The sequence below is a fragment of the Oncorhynchus nerka genome, linkage group LG1, assembly GCF_034236695.1.
Source record: "Oncorhynchus nerka isolate Pitt River linkage group LG1, Oner_Uvic_2.0, whole genome shotgun sequence".
Taxonomy (NCBI): Eukaryota; Metazoa; Chordata; class Actinopteri; order Salmoniformes; family Salmonidae; genus Oncorhynchus; species Oncorhynchus nerka.
Window position 1 is genome coordinate 24,021,420 of NC_088396.1, and position 26,768 is coordinate 24,048,187.

At 43.7% G+C, this 26,768-nt stretch overlaps 2 protein-coding genes across 2 annotated transcripts in view; both read right to left on the minus strand.

Annotated features, from left to right (window-relative positions):
• Positions 1–2,487: 2,487 nt before the first annotated feature.
• LOC115124123 (renin receptor-like) lies at positions 2,488–14,287 on the minus strand. The gene is made up of 9 exons (XM_029653526.2): positions 14,177–14,287; positions 13,210–13,340; positions 12,983–13,111; positions 12,758–12,853; positions 12,499–12,636; positions 7,584–7,637; positions 7,285–7,434; positions 3,666–3,785; positions 2,488–3,511 (listed from the first exon to the last, which is right to left on the minus strand). The coding sequence occupies exons 1-9, from the start codon at positions 14,250–14,252 to the stop codon at positions 3,317–3,319; spliced, it is 1,089 nt and encodes a 362-aa protein (XP_029509386.1). The 5' UTR covers positions 14,253–14,287; the 3' UTR covers positions 2,488–3,316.
• Positions 14,288–25,492: 11,205 nt separating this feature from the next.
• Positions 25,493–26,768, minus strand: part of LOC115145587 (BCL-6 corepressor-like) — a 73,797-nt gene continuing 72,521 nt past the window's right edge. The window contains 1 exon segment of the mRNA XM_065017375.1: positions 25,493–26,768. This exon segment is cut by the window's right edge and continues 566 nt beyond it. The gene's annotated coding sequence lies outside the window, so the exon portion shown is untranslated.

Genomic DNA, 26,768 nt, shown 5'->3' on the forward strand with positions numbered 1-26,768 from the left:
ATGATTCATTGCACTTCTTGATAACGTTCATCAGATACTTTAATATCTAATTGCTCATAATTTACATTCTGAGAAGTTATATGCACGCAAAACAAAAGACACTTTTCAAATATTACTGTTCAATTTTTTTTTGCAATTCACATCAAATCAAATAAATAGAAAAATAACAGATAATTAAGGAGCAACAATAAAATAACAGTTGTGATGCTATATACAGGGGGTACCAGAGTCAATGTGAGGGGGCACTGGTTAGTCGAGGTAATTGAGATAATATGTACATGTAGGTAGTGGTAAAGTATCTATGCATGGATAATAAACAGAGAGTAGCAGCAGTGTAAGAATGGGGGCTGGGGACAATGCAAATAGTCTGGGTAGCCATTTGACTAGCTGTTCAGGAGTCTCATGGTTTGGGGGTAGAAGCTGTTAAGAAGCCTTTTGGACCTAGATTTGGCGCTCTGGTACCGCTTGCCATGCGGTAGCAGAAAGAAAGTTTATGACTAGGGTGGCTGGAGTCTTCGGCAATTTTTTGTGCCTTCCTCTGACACGGCCTGGTATAGAGGTCCTGGATGGTCCAGTTCACAATTACTTAATATTTCACACAATCCTTACACTGACATAGTGACTGATGTGAGTGAAAGTTGGAGTTACAACAGGTATCTCAGCTCAGTATTTGGACCACTGAGTATGGGCACACTGGACAGAGACTGGGACAGTAAGAGCATGACAACATACATATGTTAAAGAAAAGCTTCCATAGATCAGTGAATAAGCAATAATATTACAATATCCTGTTAGATCAGAAACCTCACTCCTATACCCATACAACATCAATTAAATGGAATCACGTAACATGTCATATACTGTTTGGTCTAAAAATCTGTTCTCTTTATGGTCATGGTGATAAGGGAATGCTTTGACTAAAGTCAGTAAAGTAAGTCTCAAACAGTCTGTTGAAAGTGTGTAGGGCTAAAAAGATGGTAAAATGTGGCCTCAAGTGAATCTGACTAGATATACAGTTCTATGAATTTATATTTTTTCAATAAATGTTTAATGATCATAGATTGGCCTGTTATCCAGTGAAACCTTTAACTTCAGGATCCACACTTCCGCATGGCTGTCTCTGACGACTGCACAGGGCCGCCATTAGCGATATCATCATCATGGGGTTCAGGGGTTATTACGGCTGCCGGTAGATCAGAACCAGATGTCAACTGCTCCTTCTTATTAAAGCTGGAGACAGGAAATAAAGGTAAGTAGAAAACACAGGATTCAAACAACACACACACACACCAGTTCTTTGTAAAGGTTATGCAAAGGCCAGACAAGTTTTAGCAGACCAGCACAGGGGATTCATTTAGTTACCAAATGACATGATTAGCCCGTCTAATCATTCTGACTGATAATGCTGGATGAGTCTCAGCCATAAATAGCTGGTTATCAAACAAGATACAAACAGTTAAAAAAATATAAAAAAATGGTAGAAATTACCATCATGATTGACACATACTGTAGGTAAATACTACAGCAGTCTTTTAAAGCCACATGGAGAAGCCTTAGGGTAATAATTACTATAGACACGTTTTGTCAAACCTATGGAACCTAATGTTGTCCAACCAGGGATACGAGAGGAACCTACTGAACCATACACTGTTCTTAACTCTAGCATTGTTGGGTACCACAATGATACACAGGCTATGAAATGACTACATGTATTGTTGAAATGTCTTTTAAAACTAGATTTGTTATTTTAGTCATTGATGATGAATGCGTTTGGATAACTGCATTGAACTTAATTGATCTGCCAATGAAAATGTACACTCCTCACTGTCCAGATGCTGGCTGAGAGGGATATAAGCACTGCAAGACTTTCCACCAAATTACTTGGCCAAATTAAACAAGCAAAAAACTGTTTTGATAATTTTTTCAAGTAAAACATTATTGAAATAACATGTCACAAGATACTATAATTGGCATGGATGTATAGCCTATGTACCATTACTTCATATCCACAGGAGGCTGCTGAGGGGATGACAGCTGGAATGGCGTGAATGGAATGATAAACATATGGAAATCATATGTGTTCGATACTATTCGTTTCACATGGACAATGTGTTTTTGTAGAACACTGGATCTGCTGTAACCAAAACAGTTACAAACGCACACCAAGCCCGTCACATAGAGGATTATTTTAGAGGTGGCGCGTCGCTATGCAGCTTCACTGGTTGGTTACTTCCATATAACTCAATGAGTACATTTGTCTCGTGCTCCCGTGTATCGGATAAGTCAACTGAAGAGTATTTTTAGTCATGGTAAACATGTCATGTCACTGAGTAAGTACAAGTTTGTTTATTAGAAACTCAGTGTCAGACAAATGTAAAGCAAACTATGGGACAGTTTGTCCAAGGTCATTTGTGCCAATGTATCAATTGTTTCTAGACTATGGTGGTTTAATAAATGTGTGAAATTTAATTTACTGAAGTACAAACATTAGATGGTAATTCATTTATTGCATATTCAAATGTCAAAGTCACACAACCGCAAAATGCATGCAAGGCGCCTTTGCAACCTGCCAGCGAATGTTACACAGACCTTCTCACAATACCAATAAAGCAGTTTCCTTCAGGATATTTGTATTTCTAACTTCAATATATACACCTAGATTTCACTTTAACTTAAAACAGTTTCAAATAGCGAGACAAACATTTACATCACACACACCAATTCTCAGTCTTTCAGGGCATTAGAATAATCATCTATACTTTTTACAATAAAAATAAAAGAGGACATTTGAAATCACCAGGGATGTAGGACGCCTACTAAAAGAGGACATTCATAAGCAATGTGAAGTGTGGGGTTGAAGGTACAGGACTAGACCTCAGAGACAGCTCTAGTGTTACAACTCAGCATTAAACTACACAACTACAGCTACTGTATAGTTAACCTCTGCAATTTCCCAAAGGTGCTAACTAATTAAGTGCATCTCTTATACATGTCATTCATATTGGATAGGACCTTTACCTCTCCCTGAACAACTGCTACTCTGATGTCTACTCCCAAGTCCATAACCAACCACTAGAAGCTTGTCTATAGCTGAGAGGTAGAATAGGTATACACTATCTGGTTTGTAATTAGTGCAACTATGGCCTACACTATGCTAAGATACATTATTTTCACCATATTGCTTAAACCTATCCAACCCATTTAGAATTAGGCCTACACCTTCAGCTCCACTTCTTTATTTTTCACACAAAACAAGAAAAACAAAGATTCACTAGGAGAGGGCTAATAGGAGGGCTCGAGTGTTGCTGGGCAGACCTTAATCCAACCTGATCTTCTGATTGGTCATCCTGTAGATGATGCTGTCATATCCTGGGTCCATGTTCCACAGGTTGTATGAGATGACGATAACAGCCAGGGCAAGGATGATCATCAGCCACAGCACAATGTTGAAGATCACGGCATACTCAAAGTTATACTTATAGGCCAGGTTATAGGGACTGCCAGGGTTACTCTGCAGGGGGTGAGAGGGATGTAGAGAAGATTGACATCCATTGAAACCATATCAATGAATTATGAAGATCCAAATAGAACAGGCTTATGATCTGTGTAATAGCATAAATGTACATAGATCTACGTATAATTTTTAAAAAATTAAATGCACTCACAATTTGTTTGGACTCCAGGATTGAGCGAGATTTCCTGGTAAGTGGCGCCTCAAAGTTCTTCACTGTGACAACCTCCACCACCGCGCTGTCACCATAAAGACCAAACAAGTCCTCACCAAACTAAAGCACAGGAAGTTGAGAGACGTAGAACAAAGAAACCATGGAAACACAACAGTTGGTCTATATAAACATAACGAGAGACTGTTTCTATGGTCATCAACACTGAACAAAAATATAAAACACACCATGCATATAACGAAATCATTCCATTTAAAGAAATGAATTAGGCCCTAATCTATGGATTTCATGTGATATGCATCCGTTGGTCACATACCTTTAAAGAAAATAAAGTAGAGTCGTGGATCAGAAAACCAGTCAGTATGAGGTGTGACTAGGGCTGTGGCGGTCACAAAATTTTGTCAGCCGGGGTTGGTCAAGCAAATAACTGTCGGTCTCACTGTAATTGACCGTTAATTAAACCCATTTAGCATCTCCTGGCTTCCTACAAGACACTGATGCAGACCTTTGGAACATCTACCTTTTAAAAAGTCTAATAAATCCATGTAATATAGCCTACACCTTCACAATAAATCCATGTAATATAGCCTACACCTTCACAATAAATCCATGTGATATAGCCCACACCTTCCCAATAAATCCATGTAATATAGCCTACACCTTTACAATAAATCCATGTAATATAGCCTACACCTTCACAATAAATCCATGTAATATAGCCCACACCTTCCCAATACATCCATGTAATATAGCCTACACCTTCACAATAAATCCATGTAATATAGCCCACACCTTCCCAATAAATCCATGTAATATAGCCTACACCTTCACAATAAATCCATGTAATATAGCCTACACCTTCACAATAAATCCATGTAATATAGCCTACACCTTCACAATAAATCCATGTAATATAGCCCACACCTTCCCAATACATCCATGTAATATAGTCTACACCTTCCCAATACATCCATGTAATATAGTCTACACCTTCCCAATACATCCATGTAATATAGTCTACACCTTCACAATACATCCATGTAATATAGTCTACACCTTCACAATAAATCCATTAAATATTTTAGACAGGTCTAAAGCAGCATGATATGAAGAAAATGTAGTCTATTTCAGAAGAACAGAATAGCATACTGAGTTGTCCTTACGGTATGTTAGGTCCTGATCTAGCTATAACATATGGCTGTGGGCTACACTAGGTCATTTAGCAGAGAAGATCTGCTTAGAATTCCGTGGCATTAATTTATATTATTTCATAGTATGAAGAATACAACTGAACAAACCTGAATAAAATAGAATGTATATTTTCTCCAAACAATTTGTGACTATTCTGTGTTTAACGGTTAACAAATAAATAGGTACTATTATATGCTTAATTCAGATTTATTAATGTAACTTTAGTTGTTCTACAAAACATTGGGCTATACATTTTATTTTTAATACATTGTAAGGCTGCATGATGCGACTAATGTGGATTTGAAAAAAGTTGCTTGAAAGGCATGAGCTCTGCTTTTTTTGCGCAGGTTGTACACACTTCATCAGTCTCTCATTCACAATTTGACAAGCACTTAATAACAAAACATATAGGCCTATGGGCCAGGCTACATGAGGTGTGATTACATAGCTTATGAAAACATATAGGCCAGGCTACATGAGGTGTGATTACATAGCTTATGAAAACATATAGGCCAGGCTACATGAGGTGTGATACTAACCTTATGAAAACATATAGGCCTATGGGCCAGGCTACATGAGGTGTGCGACTACGATTAGAAAAAGTCGCAAAAAAAGGCATCGTTTCTTATGCTGGGCATCATTCACAAGTGATAGGCTAATATAGTCACCCATCAGACTATTCTTGATTTAATCTTTTCTTCACATATACTAAATAATAAGGGAAATGTGTTTTGATTTAGAATGGACCATTATCATGCAAGTCTCAAAACAGTGGCAGCGGGAAAAATGCACTTAAATAGCAAATGGAGAACGCTTTTCCCATGGTTCATTTTCATGGCAGCCAGGTAGCTGGCCGGCATGAACTCCTGTTGTAAAGAGAAGCAATCTGCTTAATATTAGGAAAGTTGAGAAATAAATATAGTAGGCCTAGTTTATATAAAGCTGATGGGATCCTCCTCTTTTTAGTAGAGGCCATCACTTTGTTCTCACGCAATTGCATAGCAGAGAGAAATATTGCGCAACATGAGCTCATAGCCTTTCATGAAGTGTTTGATTAGATTTTCAGTTACATTGATGTCAGAGTGACAATAGAGTACTGAGTACCAGGCAGTTAGCAAGTTTGGTAGGCTACGAATGACCATCAACAGCATCACTCACGTGGAATTTGACTGCCTTCATGACAGGTGACCGCCGGTGTGGCAGTAATACGGTCACCGCAACAGCCCTAGGTGTGACCACCATTTCCCTCATGCAGCGTGACACATCTCCATCTCAGAGTTGATCAGGCTGTTGATTGTGGCCTGTGGAATGTTGTTCTACTCCTCTTCAATGGCTGTGTGAAGTTGCTGGATATTGGAGGGAACTGGAACATACTGCTGTATACGTCGATCCAGCGCATCCCAAACATGCTCAATGGGTGACATGTCTGGTGAGTACACAGGCCATGGAAGAACTGGGACATTTTCAGCTTTGCATTATCATGCTGAAACGTGATGGTGGCAGATGAGTGGCACGACAATGGGCCTCAGGATCATCACGTTATCGCTGTGCATTTAAATTGCCATCAATAAAATGCAATTGTGTTCATTGTCTGTAGCTTATGTCTGCCCATACCATAAACCCACCGCCACCATGCACTCTGTTCACAACATTGACATCAGCAAACCGCTCACCCACACAAAGCCATACTGCCTGGTACAGTTGAAACCTGGATTCCACCTTGAAGATCACACTCCAGAGTGCAGGTGGACATCAAAGGTGAGCATTTTCCCACTGAAGTCGGTTACTACGCCAAACTGCAGTCAGGTCAAGACCATGGTGAGGACGGCGAGCACACAGATGAGCTTCCCTGAGACGGTTTCTGACAGTTTATGCAAAAATTATTTGGTTGTGCAAACCCAGTTTCATCAGCGGTCCAGGTGGCTGGTCTCAAACGATCCCGCAGGTGAAGAAGCTGGATGTGGAGATCCTAGGCTGGCGTGATTTCACATGGTTTGCGGTTGTGAGGCCAGATGGGCGTACTGCCAAATTCTCTAAAACGAAGTTGGAGGTGGCTTATGGGAGAGCAATGAACATTCAAGTCTCTGGCAACAGCTCTGGTGGACATTCCTGCAGTCAGCATGCCAATCTGTGGCATTGTGTTGCTGTGAGAGAAAACTGCACATTTTTGGGATTATCTTGGCAAAGGAGAAATGCACACTAACAGGGATACAAAATCTCAGAGCTCTTTTATTTCAGCTCATGAAACATGGGACCAACACTTTATATACTGTGTTAATATTTTTGTTCAGTGTACATAAATAGATTTTACAACCATAAACCATTGTCTTCTGTACTTGGCCATTTAGGAGTAAGTCACACCACTCAGACATGTTATGAATACAGTATGGGCATTCCCCCTTGTGCTTACCTTCTGTAGGACATTGGCCAGAATGGCAGTGGCGTCTTGGTACTGAGAGGAGTCCTGTCCGTAGCGGCGGCCCAGCTCCTCCAGGCCAGACAGCTCCAGGGAGTACAGGTCAGGGGAGTGGTCCTTGGCCAGGTGCCTGTGTCTCTGCAGCTACAGGAGTGTGGGGGGGTAGACGACCAACATTAGCCACTAATGAAGAAGCAGAACATGCTGTGAGGCTCTGGGGATGGCACTGCTGTGCTCAGATTTAAATAATCCAATGCCCCTGTGCCCAACAAATGATATATTCAGAGTCTTACCAGGGCAGTGATGTCATGTAGAACCTGGACCTCAGACAGGAAGAGCAGATCAGCCTATAGGGAGAGAGAAAAGTCAGAGGTCAACATTTTAAGTGGTCAACCCTTACTGTTCTTGTTCACTTTTACAGAGGGACACAGACAGAACTAGCACTATTTATGCATGTTAGTGTTGCATGGTATACCGGTACCACGGTAATATCATGGTATCAAAACTCCATGATAGCAAATTTTTTTAACGCCGTAGTAACGTTTCATATGATACCGAGCTAACTGCTGGGGCAGTTATAAAACATGTATTAAGTCAGTTTATAAATTGTAAAAAATATTTAAAAATTAAGCAACAGCAACTAGTCTCTTGTATGTGCCGTTCCAATAATGTCCACTTGACTTTCATGGGCCCATCTCATGGTAGCAGTGATCTGCCAGCCGTATCCCCCATCATTTACATTTGAGTAATTTAGCAGATGCTCTTATCCAGAGCGACTTACAGTAAGTAGTGAGGGCATGCATTTTGTACCTTCTCCGTACTCGTCCCCAAGTGGGAATCAAACCCACAAAACTGGAGTTGCAAGTGCCATACTCTACCAACTGAGCCACACGGGACTCACCTGCATCACTCACCTGGGGGGGGGGCTGATGCAGACCCTGATAAGTCTTCTGTTGTTACATTTGATACATTGGAGCAGCACTCAGAGGAAGCAAAGTTCATACGCCGTATATCGTTTCCTCCCTGGTATAACCAACAGCACAGGCCAGTCATAGGCTTTACAAGTCTGTTGTCACACAGCAGTGCCAGAGGAAACACTTTGTGACAGTCATGCTTTTTTATTTTTTTTATTTCACCTTTATTTAACCAGGTAGGCTAGTTGAGAACAAGTTCTCATTTGCAACTGCGACCTGGCCAAGATAAAGCATAGCAGTGTGAACAGACAACAGAGTTACACATGGAGTAAACAATTAACAAGTCAATAACACAGTAGAAAAAAAATGGGCAGTCTATATACAATGTGTGCAAAAGGCATGAGGAGGTAGGCGAATAATACAATTTTGCAGATTAACACTGGGGTGATAAATGATCAGATGGTCATGTACAGGTAGAGATATTGGTGTGCAAAAGAGCAGAAAAGTAAATAAATAAAAAATAAATAAAAAAAACAGTATAAAAACAGTATGGGAATGAGGTAGGTGAAAATGGGTGGGCTATTTACCAATAGACTATGTACAGCTGCAGCGATCGGTTAGCTGCTCGGATAGCTGATGTTTGAAGTTGGTGAGGGAGATAAAAGTCTCCAACTTCAGCGATTTTTGCAGTTCGTTCCAGTCACAGGCAGCAGAGTACTGGAACGAAAGGCGGCCAAATGAGGTGTTGGCTTTAGGGATGATCAGTGAGATACACCTGCTGGAGCGTGTGCTACGGATGGGTGTTGCCATCGTGACCAGTGAACTGAGATAAGGCGGAGCTTTACCTAGCATGGACTTGTAGATGACCTGGAGCCAGTGGGTCTGGCGACGAATATGTAGCGAGGGCCAGCCGACTAGAGCATACAAGTCGCAGTGGTGGGTGGTATAAGGTGCTTTGGTGACAAAACGGATGGCACCATGATAGACTGCATCCAGTTTGCTGAGTAGAGTGTTGGAAGCCATTTTGTAGATGACATCGCCGAAATCGAGGATCGGTAGGATAGTCAGTTTTACTAGGGTAAGCTTGGCGGCGTGAGTGAAGGAGGCTTTGTTGCGGAATAGAAAGCAGACTCTTGATTTGATTTTCGATTGGAGATGTTTGATATGAGTCTGGAAGGAGAGTTTGCAGTCTAGCCAGACACCTAGGTACTTATAGATGTCCACATATTCAAGGTCGGAACCATCCAGGGTGGTGATGCTAGTCGGGCATACGGGTGCAGGCAGCGATCGGTTGAAAAGCATGCATTTGGTTTTACTCGCGTTTAAGAGCAGTTGGAGGCCACGGAAGGAGTGCTGTATGGCATTGAAGCTCGTTTGGAGGTTAGATAGCACAGTGTCCAATGACGGGCCGAAAGTATATAGAATGGTGTCGTCTGCGTAGAGGTGGATCAGGGAATCGCCCGCAGCAAGAGCAACATCATTGATATATACAGAGAAAAGAGTCGGCCCGAGAATTGAACCCTGTGGCACCCCCATAGAGACTGCCAGAGGACCGGACAGCATGCCCTCCGATTTGACACACTGAACTCTGTCTGCAAAGTAATTGGTGAACCAGGCAAGGCAGTCATCCGAGAAACCGAGGCTATTGAGTCTGCCGATCAGAATATGGTGATTGACAGAGTCGAAAGCCTTGGCGAGGTCGATGAAGACGGCTGCACAGTACTGTCTTTTATCGATGGCGGTTATGATATCGTTTAGTACCTTGAGCGTGGCTGAGGTGCACCCGTGACCGGCTCGGAAACCAGATTGCACAGCGGAGAAGGTACGGTGGGATTCGAGATGGTCAGTGACCTGTTTGTTGACTTGGCTTTCGAAGACCTTAGATAGGCAGGGCAGGATGGATATAGGTCTATAGCAGTTTGGGTCCAGGGTGTCTCCCCCTTTGAAGAGGGGGATGACTGCGGCAGCTTTCAATCCTTGGGGATCTCAGACGAAATGAAAGAGAGGTTGAACAGGCTGGTAATAGGGGTTGCGACAATGGCGGCAGATAGTTTCAGAAATAGAGGGTCCAGATTGTCAAGCCCAGCTGATTTGTACGGGTCTAGGTTTTGCAGCTCTTTCAGAACATCTGCTATCTGGATTTGGGTAAAGGAGAACCTGGAGAGGCTTGGGCGAGGAGCTGCGGGGGGGCGGAGCTGTTGGCCGAGGTTGGAGTAGCCAGGCGGAAGGCATGGCCAGCCGTTGAGAAGTGCTTATTGAAGCTTTCGATAATCGTGGATTTATCGGTGGAGACCGTGTTACCTAGCCTCAGTGCAGTGGGCAGCTGGGAGGAGGTGCTCTTGTTCTCCATGGACTTCACAGTGTCCCAGAACTTTTTGGAGTTGGAGCTACAGGATGCAAACTTCTGCCTGAAGAAGCTGGCCTTAGCTTTCCTGACTGACTGTGTGTATTGGTTCCTGACTTCCCTGAACAGTTGCATATCACGGGGGCTATTCGATGCTATTGCAGTCCGCCACAGGATGTTTTTGTGCTGGTCGAGGGCAGTCAGGTCTGGAGTGAACCAAGGGCTGTATCTGTTCTTGGTTCTGCATTTTTTGAACGGAGCATGCTTATCTAAAATGGTGAGGAAGTTACTTTTAAAGAATGACCAGGCATCCTCAACTGACGGGATGAGGTCAATGTCCTTCCGGGATACCCGGGCCAGGTCGATTAGAAAGGCCTGCTCACAGAAGTGTTTTAGGGAGCGTTTGACAGTGATGAGGGGTGGTCGTTTGACTGCGGCTCCGTGGCGGATACAGGCAATGAGGCAGTGATCGCTGAGATCCTGGTTGAAGACAGCGGAGGTGTATTTGGAGGGCCAGTTGGTCAGGATGACGTCTATGAGGGTGCCCTTGTTTACAGAGTTAGGGTTGTACCTGGTGGGTTCCTTGATGATTTGAGTGAGATTGAGGGCATCTAGCTTACATTGTAGGACTGCCGGGGTGTTAAACATATCCCAGTTTAGGTCACCTAACAGAACAAACTTTGAAGCTAGATGGGGGGGCGATCAATTCACAAATGGTGTCCAGGGCACAGCTGGGAGCTGAGGGTGGCCGGTAGCAGGCGGCAACAGTGAGAGACTTATTTCTGGAGAGGGTAATTTTCAAAATTAGTAGTTCGAACTGTTTGGGTATGGACCTGGAAAGTATGACATTACTTTGCATGCTATCTCTGCAGTAGACTGCAACTCCGCCCCCTTTGGTAGTTCTATCTTGACGGAAGATGTTATAGTTGGGTATGGAAATCTCTGAATTTTTGGTGGTTGCAGCGTTACAGCTTAGAGAAACAGCTCGTCTTTGCTCAAACAGGGGAACAAATATGACTCATTACCAGAGCTACCTTTTTTTCTTCCCACGTGATTTTGTGCACATTTGATATAATTTCACAAACCATTTCACGGGGCGTTTTAAACTAATCCCATGCCGCTAATTGCTTTGACAACATTTCAGTCATGTTACCTAGCTAGTTAAGAACCTGGTAACAACAGCAGCAACCTGGTAACAACAACAACAACAACCTAACAACAACAACCTAACAACAACAACAACCTAACAACAACCTAACAACAACAACCTGGTAATTTGACACTAGGTCTAGGCAAATTTGATTGGCACAGGAAGAAAGGAAAAGTGTCTGCTACTCTTGAGATGTGCATCAAAGGTATGAGTCATATGGTCTAATGTAAGCATAAACTATCACACAGTTCTTTCTGGTACTCCTTACATTCTGCAGTGTGTAGGTTTGTGGGAGAGAGAGTGTGTGTTTATGAGAGAGAGTGTGTGAGGGAGGTAGAGTGTGTGTATGTGTGTTTTTGAGGGAGACAGAGTGTGAGGTAGTGTGTGTGCGTGTCTGAATGTATGTTAACTGAAGAGTAAAGACTGTTTCATGCAGTGTTTTCCCCCTTACTGCTACAATGAAAGCAGATTATGTATGTATATTCCTTCCTCCTATTCCTCCAGCCAAATCACAGGTAGGCCTTTCAAATATCAGCAAATCAGCCATTCTACACAGTATTCTATTATACAGCTAACAGTGTGAAGTTAAATTCAATATGTGTATTGAGTAGAAGTGTTAAAATCAGTGAGTTTGTTTTGCACATGCGCGTAACGTTTAGAAAACGGGAATACGTGTTGGGGGACGGGGCAAACAGGACGCTAGGCTACTGAATTTTCTACCCAGTTGTATTGCGATACTAGTCAGTATCGTGATACTTGGCCTGGTATCATTAGTATCGTGACGAGACTAATGCATGTACCTCAGCATTGCGGCTGAGGGAGTTGAGTGGCAGGGAGGCGAGCACAGAGCCATCCTGGGAGAGACGAGCACGAATCTGCTGCAGGGTCACAGGCAGGTCCTCAAACACAGCATTGGCCTTTCCCAGCATGTACAGCCTCTGTAGACACACATACACAGGATAACATTACCATGACCTGCACATACTCACCCTCTGTATAATACAACACAGCGACACACACTCAGGTGCTCATCCAATAATGTGCTGGTGTATACAGTACCTCCTCGCTAGGGGCCAGCTGGAGCACCACAGGAGTGTCCTCAGCAAAGAGAGTGTGAACCGTCTCAGCCACACTGTCCAGGGTGAAGGGCACCGGCTGCAGTAGAGGGAACAAGGGATAAGTTATTAATAGAGCTTCTGTGAAGAATCTGATTAAAAGGAATCTCGCACAACTTTGCTACTCCCCAAACACCACCTTACTGATTGGAACTCTGGTCACACTCACATTCTCCAGGGGGTAGGAGGCCACACTCTGGGGCAGGGCCAGGCTGTCCACCCCCCGCACCACCACCAGCACGTTGGCCCTGGGACGCTGGAACAAAGGACCTGCCCGGAGGCCTGGCCAGGAGAGATCCTACACACACACACAGACACAATACACAAGATTTTAGTATATACTATACAACAAAATAGGCTTGCGCACCTGCACAACAATTGGATCAGTGTGTGTACCTCCTGGACGGAGAAACCCATAGTTAGAGCCACCATATCTGGAATCTTCTCCCCTGATATCGGCCAGTCTCCCTTTTGGAAGGACACATACTCAGGGGCCTGCAATATGGTGAGGCTGTCCCCCTGAACACCTGAGGAAAAACAGAAGGAACAAATCTATAAACAACTTCCAATAACGTCTAAACAGCAACGGTCATTCCATACTGTGTGTGGAGGGGACACCAGGGCCACATACCTAGCTATATCATAAGACTATGGAGGTTAATCTAGGTCGGTTCTGACAGTATAGTGTTGCTATTTGGTCCCACTTGACTGTTAATTAAAAACAGAGAATTACACTGTTTTATGGATGGCAGAGCCGGGCAACAGTAGCTAGTTAGCCGGAGTCTCGTGACTGGGAAAGCAGAATAATTTGAGGAAGTTGAGTGAATCAGATATTGGTATGCCGTCTGTCACATGATACTGAACTGGCTAGTTGCTCCCCAGAGAGTCTGGTTAGTTTGACAGCTAAAAATGAACCGATGGATGGCTAGATATTGTTGTTGAGAACGACAAAAGGGGTCAAACTGCGGGAAATGGCTCACGTTAGCCGGCGATTATGTCGTCCCACTTCCAGCTGCTGCGGGTTGCTGTCTGTCAAATTGACGTTAGCTAGCTAGCATCCTAGGGCAATTAGGCCCAACAAGCAGCATCTACTCATTATACCACCATATTTAAAGTGGAAAAACATGGCTTTCCACAAATGATTGCTTACCATCTTTCTATCAACAGGATTGGAAGTGTTTTTCCAAAACGGATTATCATTTATTCAGCAGTAACTAGCTAGCTAGCTATTTCCTGTATTTAGCTAGCTATCAATTTCAAGCAGAGAACTCTCTACTAGTAACAACGTTATCTGCATGAGATCATTTCCAGAAAACCATCTAGATCAGTAGGTAAATAATGAGAAGATTTCCATCTCTTATACCTGACGTAAAAGCTGAGCAGAAGATAAGCGCTACGGTGAATACAGCCTCCATCCTTCGGCGATTTTCCAGCGACATCTTTCTCCTTGCTCTAACGTCAATCAACTGACTTGCTTGTCACGAACATGGTAGCAATGCATGATGGGTATGAATTGGTCATCTGCAGAAATTACATTGATTGATTTCTGCAATTATTTTAATTGTATGGCTATTGCAATATGGAGCTGATTGTCTCCGTACTTTTACATTTTCCGGTAATGAAAAGCAATACCACAAGCAGGGGCTATTCGATATACTGTAGTACAGTGGTCACCAAGCTTTTCTGAGTCTAGATCACTTTGTGAGTCAAAATGCAAAACGAGATTTACCCCTCAGATTTTGTATACAATATAAAACATGTTAATCAATGCCACATTAACCAATTAAAAACAGTTCTGTAGCAATGATGTTTGTGCAGTAGGCTATATAGGCCCAATACATTATCACTGCATATTGGCTGTGCTTCAATTGCCCTGCAAATGTTGTTCTTTTTAGATCATTTTGAAATTATATTGAAAAAAATGTAGGTAAATGATCACACTATTAACATATCATTTGTTGTATTACTTGTGAGGCACAGCTGAGTGTGCATTAAAAAAAGCGGAGCCTTTTTTGTGTGTGTACTAGTGGCCTGCATTTGATGGTCAGTGTGAGGCGAGGGGGGGTAGTGTCATTCTGACTATTTTCGGTGAGCCGGTTCATTTGGCTCCCAAACGGTTAAAAATGCTTAAAAATCTACATAGAACCATGAACAAATTGCAAACCTCAAAAGGTAGGCTACCATTGTGTAATGAAATGCGTGTTCAAATACATTTAACCTGGATTCATTATTACATATCCTGGGAAATCGTACACATTCACCCTCTTTAGATAATTATTTTGTAAATCATCTGCGGAAAAACGTTGTTTTGAGTTCAAAAAGCAGTTGTAGCAGTATGCAAATTATGGAGCCAAATCGAGCGGCGATGAGGCTGCCTCTCACCCGGCTCACTGACATGTCCCTCCGCTCATATTTATTTTTTTATTTTTTATTTCATCTTTATTTAACCAGGTAGGCAAGTTGAGAACAAGTTCTCATTTACAATTGCGACCTGGCCAAGATAAAGCAAAGCAGTTCGACAGATACAACGACACAGAGTTACACATGGAGTAAAATAAACATACAGTCAATAATACAGTATAAACAAGTCTATATACGATGTGAGCAAATGAGGTGAGATAAAGGAGGTAAAGGCAAAAAAGGCCATGGTGGCAAAGTAAATACAATATAGCAAGTAAAACACTGGAATGGTCGATTTGCAATGGAAGAATGTGCAAAGTAGAAATAAAAATAATGGGGTGCAAAGGAGCAAAATAAATTAATTAATTAAATACAGTAGGGAAAGAGGTAGTTGTTTGGGCTAAATAATAGATGGGCTATGTACAGGTGCAGTAATCTGTGAGCTGCTCTGACAGTTGGTGCTTAAAGCTAGTGAGGGAGATTAGTGTTTCCAATTTCAGAGATTTTTGTAGTTCGTTCCAGTCATTGGCAGCAGAGAACTGGAAGGAGAGGCGGCCAAAGAAAGAATTGGTTTTGGGGGTGACCAGAGAGATATACCTGCTGGAGCGTGTGCTACAGGTGGGAGATGCTATGATGACAAGCGAGTTGAGATATTCCTCGATAATAAAAAATACACAATCTTATCGGAACACTTTTCTATACTCATTCATTCAGTGGCGATTTTAGTATTTAAATATTGGTGGCGCAACAAACCCCAAAAAGTGTGGGACGCATGTCAGCAAAGTCACAACACAACACTAAACAATACATTAATTGCACTATAACGGTGACAAACGGTGCCCATAGGGCCTACATAAAGCTGTCCCAACAGCAGTCCTAACACCTTACCACTGCTACACCTGCCAATCAGCGGAGCCTTGTCTGGCTGAGAAACAGTTCATTCAGACTCATTTACTGCCTTTAAAAAAACATAGCTGATCTGGCTGACTTGCTTAAACAAATGTGGTTTCTACTTACAATTGAGATGTACAAGCTATGGCATAAGGGGACGACAAACGGATAACAGGCAATCCGTCATTTTGATTAAGACATTAATGAGTGAGCTAGGATGGAGTAGTCAGTGTAACTATTTATTCAGCACTTTTGAAATGTCAATATTTTATTTTTTTTATTTTACCTTTATTTAACCAGGTAAGCTAGTTGAGAACAAGTTCTCATTTACAACTACGACCTGGCCAAGGTAAAGCAAAGCAGTGCGACACAAACAACAACACAGAGTTACACATGGAATAAACAAGCATACAGTCAATAACACAATAGAAAAAAAAGAAAGTCTATATACAGTGTGTGCAAATGGCGTGAGGAGGTAGGCAATAAATAGGCCATAGTAGTGTCATGACGTCGCCCTCTTTGAGTACAGCGAGCACCATTCCCCGCTCTCTGCTTCTACAACCAGACTGCTGTGGTCAGAGGTCGTAAATTCCTGAGAAGACCTCATGGACACACAGTTATAGAATAGTTTTTCATGGAGACAAAGGAAATCCTTCCACCTCACAGAACATGAGGTACGAACAAATTTCATGTTCCGGAGAAAGTGTAAAAGATCAGTGAAGAATCCAGCTACGAACTGGTCCGTTTGTCACAACTTGGCAAGCTCAAGAGAGACGGTGTGGCCACATTACCATAACGCTGTTTATATAATAGCCTCAGATATGAGGTTTACATCTAATTGTTGTATAAGATGAATGAGTGAGTATGATACTGTTCGTATAATTGTGTAATTTGATTGTGGACTGTTTAATGAAGAAAAATACAATTCCCTTTTGATTTGAACAAAATCAGAGGACCGCCCCTGAGCCCAGTTAGGGTCAGACATCCTGGGACAGCCCTCATCTGCCATTCCGAATAAAACCCAACTTTGAGAAATTATCGTCAGACCATGTTTTTCTCCATTAGGGGAGGACAAAGGTTGTAGACCGAGCTTACCTCAATTACGAGATGGCTAAAGGTTGTAGAATCTTTTAATCATACCACGTTGTTAAACTCTTAGACTATCGATACCGACAGAATAAGAACAAGTCTTTGATATTGATTACTAGTCTGCAGCTAGGAATTTGGTATCATTGAACACGAAGAACGACAACCACCGAAACATCCATTCTATAACGAATGTCACTTTGAACTATCCCCTCTAACCAAGACAGAGAGAGAGAGATGTAGAGAGACGGACAATTCTACAAAATAAAGACTTTTCAACAGCCATCAAGACGACACACTGAGCGTAAATATATATATTGATTGCAATTGTTCCCGAATGAGTGAGCGTTCATGTGTAAAGGATTAGCATTTTAATTGTTATAATTATCACTCTGTAGTGACTTCTTGGTCGACCCCCCCATTTCCCCTTTGTCTAACAAGCCGCCATACCGGTTCAGCCCACTAGGGCACATTCTCCTATCATTTTCATGTAACCACATTTACCAAGTTTGTTGGTTTGTTTATGCATTTCTGTGAATTACTTAGTTAGTAATAAATAAATGATTTAAGACAATTGATGTATGGATGACTCAGTGAATACTGGGTTCGTGCAGATAACCAACAATTTCCGACGTTTGGAATGGGACTAATGTGAGGTAAAATAAATAAATCATTAATCAGAAGACTATTGATCAGATATGGGTCTATAATAGTTTGGGTCTAGAGTGTCATGTACAGCAACAGAATTCAGAACATGGGCCGTTCTTACAGTTTTCTCCCTGTACACCAAGTGAGAGCTTGGAAAGAGGGCCGTTTTTACAATTCCGAGTTGGATGAAAGTTCAAAGCGTATTTTCCCAGTCGTAGGTCGTTTTTCCAGTTGTCTTGAACTGACTAAAGTCAGATTTTGCAGTTCCGAGTTAACAGTTGTTTTGAGCACGGCAAGTAGCCTAGTGGTTAGAGCATTGGACAAGTAACCGAAAGGTTGCAAGATTGAATCGCTGAGTTGACAAGGTTAACATCTGTCATTCTGCCCCTGAACAAGGCATAGCAGACAGCAGTAAAAGAGGACTCAGTAAAACACTTGCTGTTAGGAAACTATCAAATTATAGTACTTTTGTTTTTAGGTCTGTGCCGGTCCAGTTTTGTTTTGGTCGGTTTGTTTTTATTATTATTACATCTGAGAGGAGAAGCCAGTTCCTGGGCCTGAGGAGGTGAAGTTAACCCACTGTTCCTAGGCCCTCATTGAAAATAAGAATTTGTTCTTAACTGACTTGCCTAGTTAAATAAAGGTACAATAAATAAATAAAATATCATGCTTCATTGACAGCATGTTGAATGTTTATAATTTTAAACTAAGAAAAGAGACCCTTAATCTTAGACTTGGGACCACACAGCCACTCCACTGAATAGCAGGCTAATGATTACTTTGCAATGCTTGCAGTTAGCCACTGACTCCTTCCAAACCACTCATTGTTGAATTTGCGATTTCCAACTTGTTGTGTAGTGTTTATGACCAATGGCCGATGAGCACCGATATGTGTGATCTATAATTTCTCTTCATTATTTCTCTTCATATTACAAGGATTAAAAATGATTTGCCAGTAGATTGTCGACTTGATTCATGACTGCTAGCTAAGATTTTGAAAGGATGATGTTGACATAATCAGTCCAATCAATATTACTGTAGATATAATGTGATTTGACATAATTTTATCTGTGGCCAATGACCTTGAGCCTTCTTGAATGGGCACTTCTAATGTAATTCTATGGTAGCACCCAAGGGGCTAGAATTTTTAGGTCTACCCTTAGACTTGGCGGTGACGTAGTGTCCCCATGAGTGACAGAACACTGGGCCAATCACGGCGCAACACTCCATATTTTCTGCTGGCTTGTCCCACCACCACAGAAAGCACTGAGCTAGGCTGAAACAACTGCATTTTGGAGCTGCCTTACTCAAGAAAACAAAAAAGAGACCATGTTTGTATGCAGCTTTATTAACTCAAGTTCTACCTTCAGACACATGAAAGGGTTCAAAATGGGAACGCTTTGCCTCCCCGGCGCTACTGCTGAATCATGTGTGCCTACCACCAACAGCGCGAAACAAATAAAACAAATAGGAACACAAAGCTTTATCATTGTTTTTTTTACAGAAATGTTAGGTGATCGACTAGGAATGCCTTGGAGATCGATCAGTGGTTGGGTGCCCGCTGAGGTAGTACATCAGTGTTCACGTTCTCTTCACCTGTAATACCAAGTACATCCACTGAGTGGGGGTATTTGAACATACATAAACCAACCAGGGTCCATTTAGGCCTGCGATTGGCAACTCCAGTCCTCAGGGGCCAGAGTGTTGTCACTTTTTCCGCCATCCCTAGAAAACACAGCTGATGAAACTAATTGTGTTCTAGAGTAAAGATCATGATTAGTTGATTATTGGAGTCAGGTGTGTTAGCTGGAGTTGGGGCAAAAGTGACACCACTCTGGCCCCAGAGGACTGGAGTTGCCATCCCTGATTTAGGACTACTAAGGATGTAATTCCAAGGATTTGTGAATGTCAGGGTCATATTCTGAATGTAAAGTCATTTTTATTTAATTTTATGGTCAGCTTTATCCCATTTGATGTTCAATCATTTGCTTTCTTTGCAAACTTGTCACCTCCACAAAACAGTATCTATAAAAGCTGTGTGTTTATCCAGGCTGTTGGCTTCATTTGGCTTAAGGGAGTCTCGTCTTGTTCTTGATTAGGCTACTGCATCTCCCCTCCACCCCCTTATCCTTGAGCATTCAGGATGGGGCTCAGAACGGTCTAGCTACATTAAACAAGTATGCAAGTATGTGTGCAGGTGAAATATTGAAGCAGCCCAACTTTTCCACCAACTGTCTGGAGGTCTTTGTAGGTCGAGACTAGACAGATTGGGTCTAGAAAAGCCAGGGACATATATGCCTTATGTCCAAAGCTTATGTGGACGGACCACTAGAGGGCAGGCTGGGCTCATGGATAGTTGCCCAACAGAGCCTGGGAGACAAGGTAACCAGAGTCAATTAAGCACAGCTGACGGTACTAATGAGATACTCTCCTTCCCCTATAAAAGAGAGAATGGAACCAGAAGAGAAGGGGAAAACTATCTCTGGAAGATGGCCACCGAGAGAGAGAAGCTGTGCTGAAAGAACCACTAAGACGGTGACAAAACCGTGATTTATGTTTGTTGTAGTTTAAAGATTATCCTATTGTGTTCTTGTTTCATCTGGAGAAGAAGATGTGTGTTTTTCCTTGGAAGATTTTTCATTGATTATGTTTGAATGTTTTTGTTGACAAAATACTCTCAATAGAGAACCGTGTTCAATCAGAAAAACCTTTTTCCTGACTCGTTTATTCCACCTTCCCGCTTTAGAGTGACGCCTAATTACTTGGTACGCTCACATTGGTGGAGGATACGGGCATTAGGTGGACGAGTGACACAAGGATAAGTGAGTAAATCAAGATTCTTCCAGTAGACCCGGAGGAACCATTCAAGAACGATGGATAACGCCCTACTACAACAATTGTTCACAGCACAGCAGACAACCATAGAACTCCTGCAACAACAGCTGAGCCGACTAGAAGAACCTAGAGTTAAGCCAAGAGCGGCTGCTACCGCCATCTTACCTCGTCTCTCCAAGGAGGATGATATTGAGGCCTTCCTCATGACCTTCGAAAGGACAGCCACCTTGGAAGAGTGGCCGCCCACAGAATGGGCGAGCGCATTAGCCCCTCTTTTGACCGGGGTGGCTCAGGAAGCCTATTTTGACCTGGATTCCCACGAAGCTGCGGACTATGGGCGACTAAAAACCGAGATCCTGTCCCGGTACCAGCTGACTGCCAGAGATAGGGCTGTAAAGTTCCATCAATGGACCTATACAGCTGATCAACCTGTCCGTGCCCAGATCTTCGCCTTAATACGACTGACGAAACAGTGGCTAGAACCTGGAAAGGGAGTAGGACATGTGATAGAGACTCTCGTAGTGGACAAGATATTGAGAGAATTACCCAGTGACTTAAAAAGGGTTGTGGGGCAAGCCAACCCGTTGTCAGCCGACGACATAGCCCAGGCGGTGGAAACATATCGGTCTACAGGGGAGTTGTTAAAAAGTGACAAGGAGGAACGGAAGGAGTCTTGCAATCCCGTACCACGACTCACCCCGCGCGCTCGCCACCGAAACGTCCAAGCCCCTCCCGGAGGTGGGAGAAGTCAGCCACCACACAGCAGGGTCGGTGTTATAAATGTCAGTCTCCCAACCATTATGCCCCACAATGTCCTAGCAAGGATGAGCCCATGGTCACGGAGTCATCACTGCCTACCCCCACACATCCCGTTTTGAGGGGGCAGGATCAACACTGTTGGTTAGCAGAGATAGCCCCAGCCTCAGAGATTCCGGTGCAAGTCGAAGGACAAGATGTGGTAGCTATTCTCGACTCGGGAAGTATGGTTACGTTAGTAGAGGAGCGGATGGTGACCTCCGCAACACTGCTACCAGACAAAGTAGCCGTATCCTGTATCCATGGAGACACCCACTATTACCCCACTGTGAATCTGCCTATTCTCACTCCAAAAGGAAGGTGTACAGTCAGGGCCGGGGGAAAGTGCCGCAGCTGAAGGTGCCATTATTGATCGGGAGAGACTGTCCCTTATATAAGGAGCTTCGGCAGATGACGTTATGCACGGGAAGAAGGGGGACAGGAAAGAAGAGAAAATCCAAGCCCGAGGTAGTAATCCTACAAGGAGACGTAGCCGCGTCCTCGTCCTCTGCAGCAGAGGAAGAAATAGCGACCCAACGTTTACGACAGATATTCCAAGAAACCACCGATGAAGACACATGTGAAGGGCTATACACAACGCAGGAAGGAAGGAGCAACCAGGCGTTAAGGGATATATTTGAAGCTCCATCCGAGGAGGGAACCTGGAAGGATTCTCCTCGGTCACCCCTGATGGGGATGTGGAACAACCTCCACATCCCTCTACCGAGGTCGACCTGCCCCAGGAATTAAAGGGACAGTTCGGCACCTCGCAGCATAGAGACCCAGACCTAAGGGAGGCCATGAGGAAGGTGAAGGTGATCGACGGGAGGAACGTCGATGGATCAGGTGAGCCCCCTCTTCCTTACTATGCAATCAGGCGGGGTCTCTTATACTGGGTCGTACGACGAAGGGGGGAAAACCAGGAATTACTAATGGTGCCTAGGCCATACAGAGATACAGTTCTACAGTTAGCCCATTCCCACGTCCTAGGAGGACACCTGGCACGAGACAAGACTATTGACAGAATCATGCAGAGATTCTATTGGCCCCGGGTCACCCGGGATGTGGCCAGGTATTGTAGGACGTGTGATCAATGTCAGCGTACAGCCCCACGGCCACACCTACGTAACCCTTTGATTCCTCTCCCCATCATAGAGACTCCCTTTGAACGCATAGCTATGGACCTCGTAGGACCCCTCCCAAAATCCGCCAGAGGACACGAGTACATCCTAGTGGTTATAGATTACGCTACCAAGTTCCCGGAGGCCATACCCCTGCGTAACATGTCGTCAAAGGGAATTGCCAAGGAGTTATTCCTGATGTTCTCTCGTGTGGGCCTCCCCAAGACTATCTTGACTGATCAAGGAACCCGTTCATGTCCCGGTTGATGAAGGACTTGTGTCGGTTATATCAGGTTCAACAGATACGTACAAGCATATTCCACCCTCAAACAGACGGGTTGTGTGAACGCTTGAACAAAACGATAAAAAGCATGTTGAGAAGGGTGGTGTCCCGAGATGGGAAAAACTGGGACATGCTTCTCCCACACTTAATGTTTGCCCTGCGAGAAGTACCCCAGGCATCCACTGGATTCTCTCCGTTTGAATTGCTCTATGGCAGACCCTGTCGAGGAATCCTCGACTTAGCCAAGGAGACCTGGGAGACCCAACCATGCCCCTTTCGATCCACAATAGAACACGTTACCCTGATGAGAGACCGCCTGTCAGCAGTGTGGCCCATAGTCAAGGAGCATATGGAGAAGGCCCAAAGGACCCAAGGCCGGGCCTATGATAAGTCTGCGACCCCCGTGAGTTCACCGTGGGAGAGAAAGTGATGGTGCTTGTGCCCACGGCCGAACATCGCTTGCTGGCGCAGTGGGGGCCCTACGAGGTAATGAAAAGGGTCTCACCGGTCAATTACCTCATCAAGCAACCTGACAGGAGGAAGAAGGTCCAAATCTATCACATAAACCTGCTGAAGACATACCATGGACGAGAGGAGGAGGTGGCTTTGATGGCCCTGGAGGGCAAAGGAAAAGAGGAGGCTCTACCACAGGTGCGCCGTGGCCAAACTCTCCTACCGGAGCAGTCAAGACAGCTAGACAAGCTGATTATGAACTTCGGTCGAATATTCTCTCCATTCCCAGGACAAACAGATGTCCTGTTCCACCATATCCACACTGAATCCGGCAAGAAGGTGCATATCCGCCCTTACAGGATTCCTGAGGCTCGCAGAGTCATCGCTAAGAAAGAGGTGAGGGAGATGTTGAGGATGGGCGTGATCGAGCCCTCGACGAGTGAGTGGTCCAGTCCCATAGTCCTGGTCCCCAAATCCGATGGTAGTATGAGACTCTGCAACGACTTTAGGGGCGTGAATGCCATCTCTACATTCGATGCGTATCCCATGCCCCGCGTGGATGAACTCTTGGAGCGCTTAGGAAAGGCCAAGTTCATCACTACCCTGGATTTGACGAAGGGATATTGGCAAGTGCCGGTGGCTCCGGAGGATCGCCCAAAGACTGCCTTCGCCACTCCAGAGGGGCTTTTCCAGTATGTGAGGATGCCCTTCGGACTGCACGATGCCGCTGCAACCTTCCAACGCCTCATGGATGCCATTCTACGGCCCCATCAAGAGTATGCAGCGGCGTACATAGACGATGTGGTCATCCACAGCGAGGACTGGGATAGTCACCTCCTGCGATTACGGGCGGTGCTCGTGAGTTTGGAAGCCACAGGGTTGACAGCCAATCCAAATAAATGCTGCCTGGGTTTGTCCGAAGCGGAATACCTGGGGTACACCGTGGGGAATGGGAAAATACGCCCACAGGCAGAGAAGACCAGGGCAATTCGTGACTGGCCTCGACCCCGGACCAAGCGAGACGTTCGGGCCTTCTTAGGGATAACAGGATATTATCGCCGTTTTATCCCGGGATATGCAACCATTGCCAACCCCTCACAAACCTCATCAGGAAAAACCTGCCAAACCAGGTAGAGTGGAAAGACGAGACGGAAGAGGCCTTTCAATTGTTAAAAGATGGCCTGTGTTCTGATCCCGTTCTACAGGCTCCGGACTTCTCACAAGAGTTCATTGTGCAGGTCGACGCCTCGGATACAGGGCTCGGGGCCGTACTAGCTCAGGGTAAAGGTGAAGCAGAGAAGCCGATTCTCTTCATTAGTAGGAAACTCAGCGATCGGGAACAGAGGTATGCGACCGTAGAGAAAGAGGCCTTAGCCATCAAGTGGGCCCTCGATTATCTCCGGTACTACCTACTGGGTCGGAGGTTTGCATTAGTTACTGACCATGCGCCCCTCACGTGGATGGCTGGTAAGAGAAACAATAACAACAGAATAGCCAGATGGTTTTTGTCTTTACAACCATTCTCTTTCCATGTCATCCACAGGGCCGGATCGAGGAACGGGAATGCAGACGCGCTGTCCCGACGCGACCAAGACGGTGCGTCTGGCGCCCGACCCTCCGGTTCGGTCCTGGGGGGGAAGGTATGTGGACGGACCACTAGAGGGTAGGCTGGGCTCATGGATAGTTGCCCAACAGAGCCTGGGAGACAAGGTAACCAGAGTCAATTAAGCACAGCTGACGGTACTAATGAGATACTCTCCTTCCCCTATAAAAGAGAGAATGGAACCAGAAGAGAAGGGGAAAACTATCTCTGGAAGATGGCCACCGAGAGAGAGAAGCTGTGCTGAAAGAACCACTAAGACGGTGACAAAACCGTGATTTATGTTTGTTGTAGTTTAAAGATTATCCTATTGTGTTCTTGTTTCATCTGGAGAAGAAGATGTGTGTTTTTCCTTGGAAGATTTTTCATTGATTATGTTTGAATGTTTTTGTTGACAAAATACTCTCAATAGAGAACCGTGTTCAATCAGAAAAACCTTTTTCCTGACTCGTTTATTCCACCTTCCCGCTTTAGAGTGACGCCTAATTACTTGGTACGCTCACACTTAGATGGGTCCATGTAAGCCCTCCAACAATAATCACACAATGAGAAGCAAAACACTCAGAATAACTTTCTCTTGCAGTTTTTAAGATTTATTTTAAAGCAATTTTTTTGTAAAATATAAATACAAATGAGATATTTTAATTGCAAAGTTGAAACCCCCAAAAAAAGACCCATCAAACAGTAAAACTGATACTGTACTGCAATCGCCACCCTGTTATGTACAAGATGCCGAATATCTTCTCATCATCTTTAAAACGTTCCTATTATACAAAAACACATCTCTCTGCAGTTTAGCAAGTGAACTTAGAGACTAAATGAGAAGCAGATTGAACACAGGTTCAAAACAGCCCCTGAGGGTGAAGAGGGCGGTAAAGTCTGTCTGAGCAGACCAAAAAACTATTAGAAGAGATCGTCAACGTGTGCTTCCTATCAACACAAAATGTCACATTCAAAAGCGCAGCCTCAGTGCTCAGACTGTACACACACTGCCGTATAAACTGACACACACACATAATGTACTGTTTAACACACATACTGTATACACACAAACAGGGGCGTCATGCACCCCAAATATAGGGGGGCACCAGGTGAGTGAGGATTGGTTGGGGGTTGGTTTAGAGGTGGGCTAGGCCCCCCTATCCTGAAGTTGGACAATGAACCATTTTTCAAACACCTGAAACAGACTTTTTTTTAAATAAAGACTAAAAAAAAGTATATTTTTTGGGGCATATCCTCCTGACTGGCGGTTCTTTTTTAAAGAAACTATATCTGCTTCTCTGCATCTCTGATTAAATCTTGTTAAAAGATTGAAAGGAATGTGAGTCTTATTCAGTACATTTAGTTATTGTTTGCTTTTCTAGTCTACCAACGGTGCCAGCAGGCATGCTAGCTAAAATAGTTAGACAAGCTAGCTATGGCTTCTTGTTAGTGAGTAATAAGGTTGGCAGATTGGGAACCTATTTGGGCTAGCTAAAGCCAACTTCATAAAACAACCAAGTGGCTAGTATTACATAAAAAATATATAATAATACAAAAAAAATATATTGCAATTTGGATTTATTTTTTCATAACAGGACAAATCTGAGAGGGAACGTGCCTCTGTGACATGGGCATGACGCCTCTGTACACAACCTTTCATTCATGACAACACAACCACACTTTGAAGGATAGAAATTGAGAAAACATTTCCAGATATATTTATATATTTATACATATATTAATACATTTATAAAAAATAAGACCATTGTTAAGTTACAGTCGTCTCTCCATCTTCGCTTGATGGACATACATATTCAGTCTCTGCTGCTCTGTCTGTCCAGCACACAGGTACAGAGCAGGA

Bases quoted from the DNA above. Each gene is read 5' to 3' on its own strand.
- LOC115124123 (XM_029653526.2), bottom strand. From the start codon at position 14,252: ATGTCGCTGGAAAATCGCCGAAGGATGGAGGCTGTATTCACCGTAGCG. The intron at 12,854-12,982 runs GTGAGTGTGACC...CCTCTACTGCAG, and splicing joins CCTCCTACCCCCTGGAGAAT to CCGGTGCCCTTCACCCTGGA. The intron at 3,512-3,665 runs GTGAGTGCATTT...CACCCCCTGCAG, and splicing joins TCCTGGAGTCCAAACAAATT to AGTAACCCTGGCAGTCCCTA.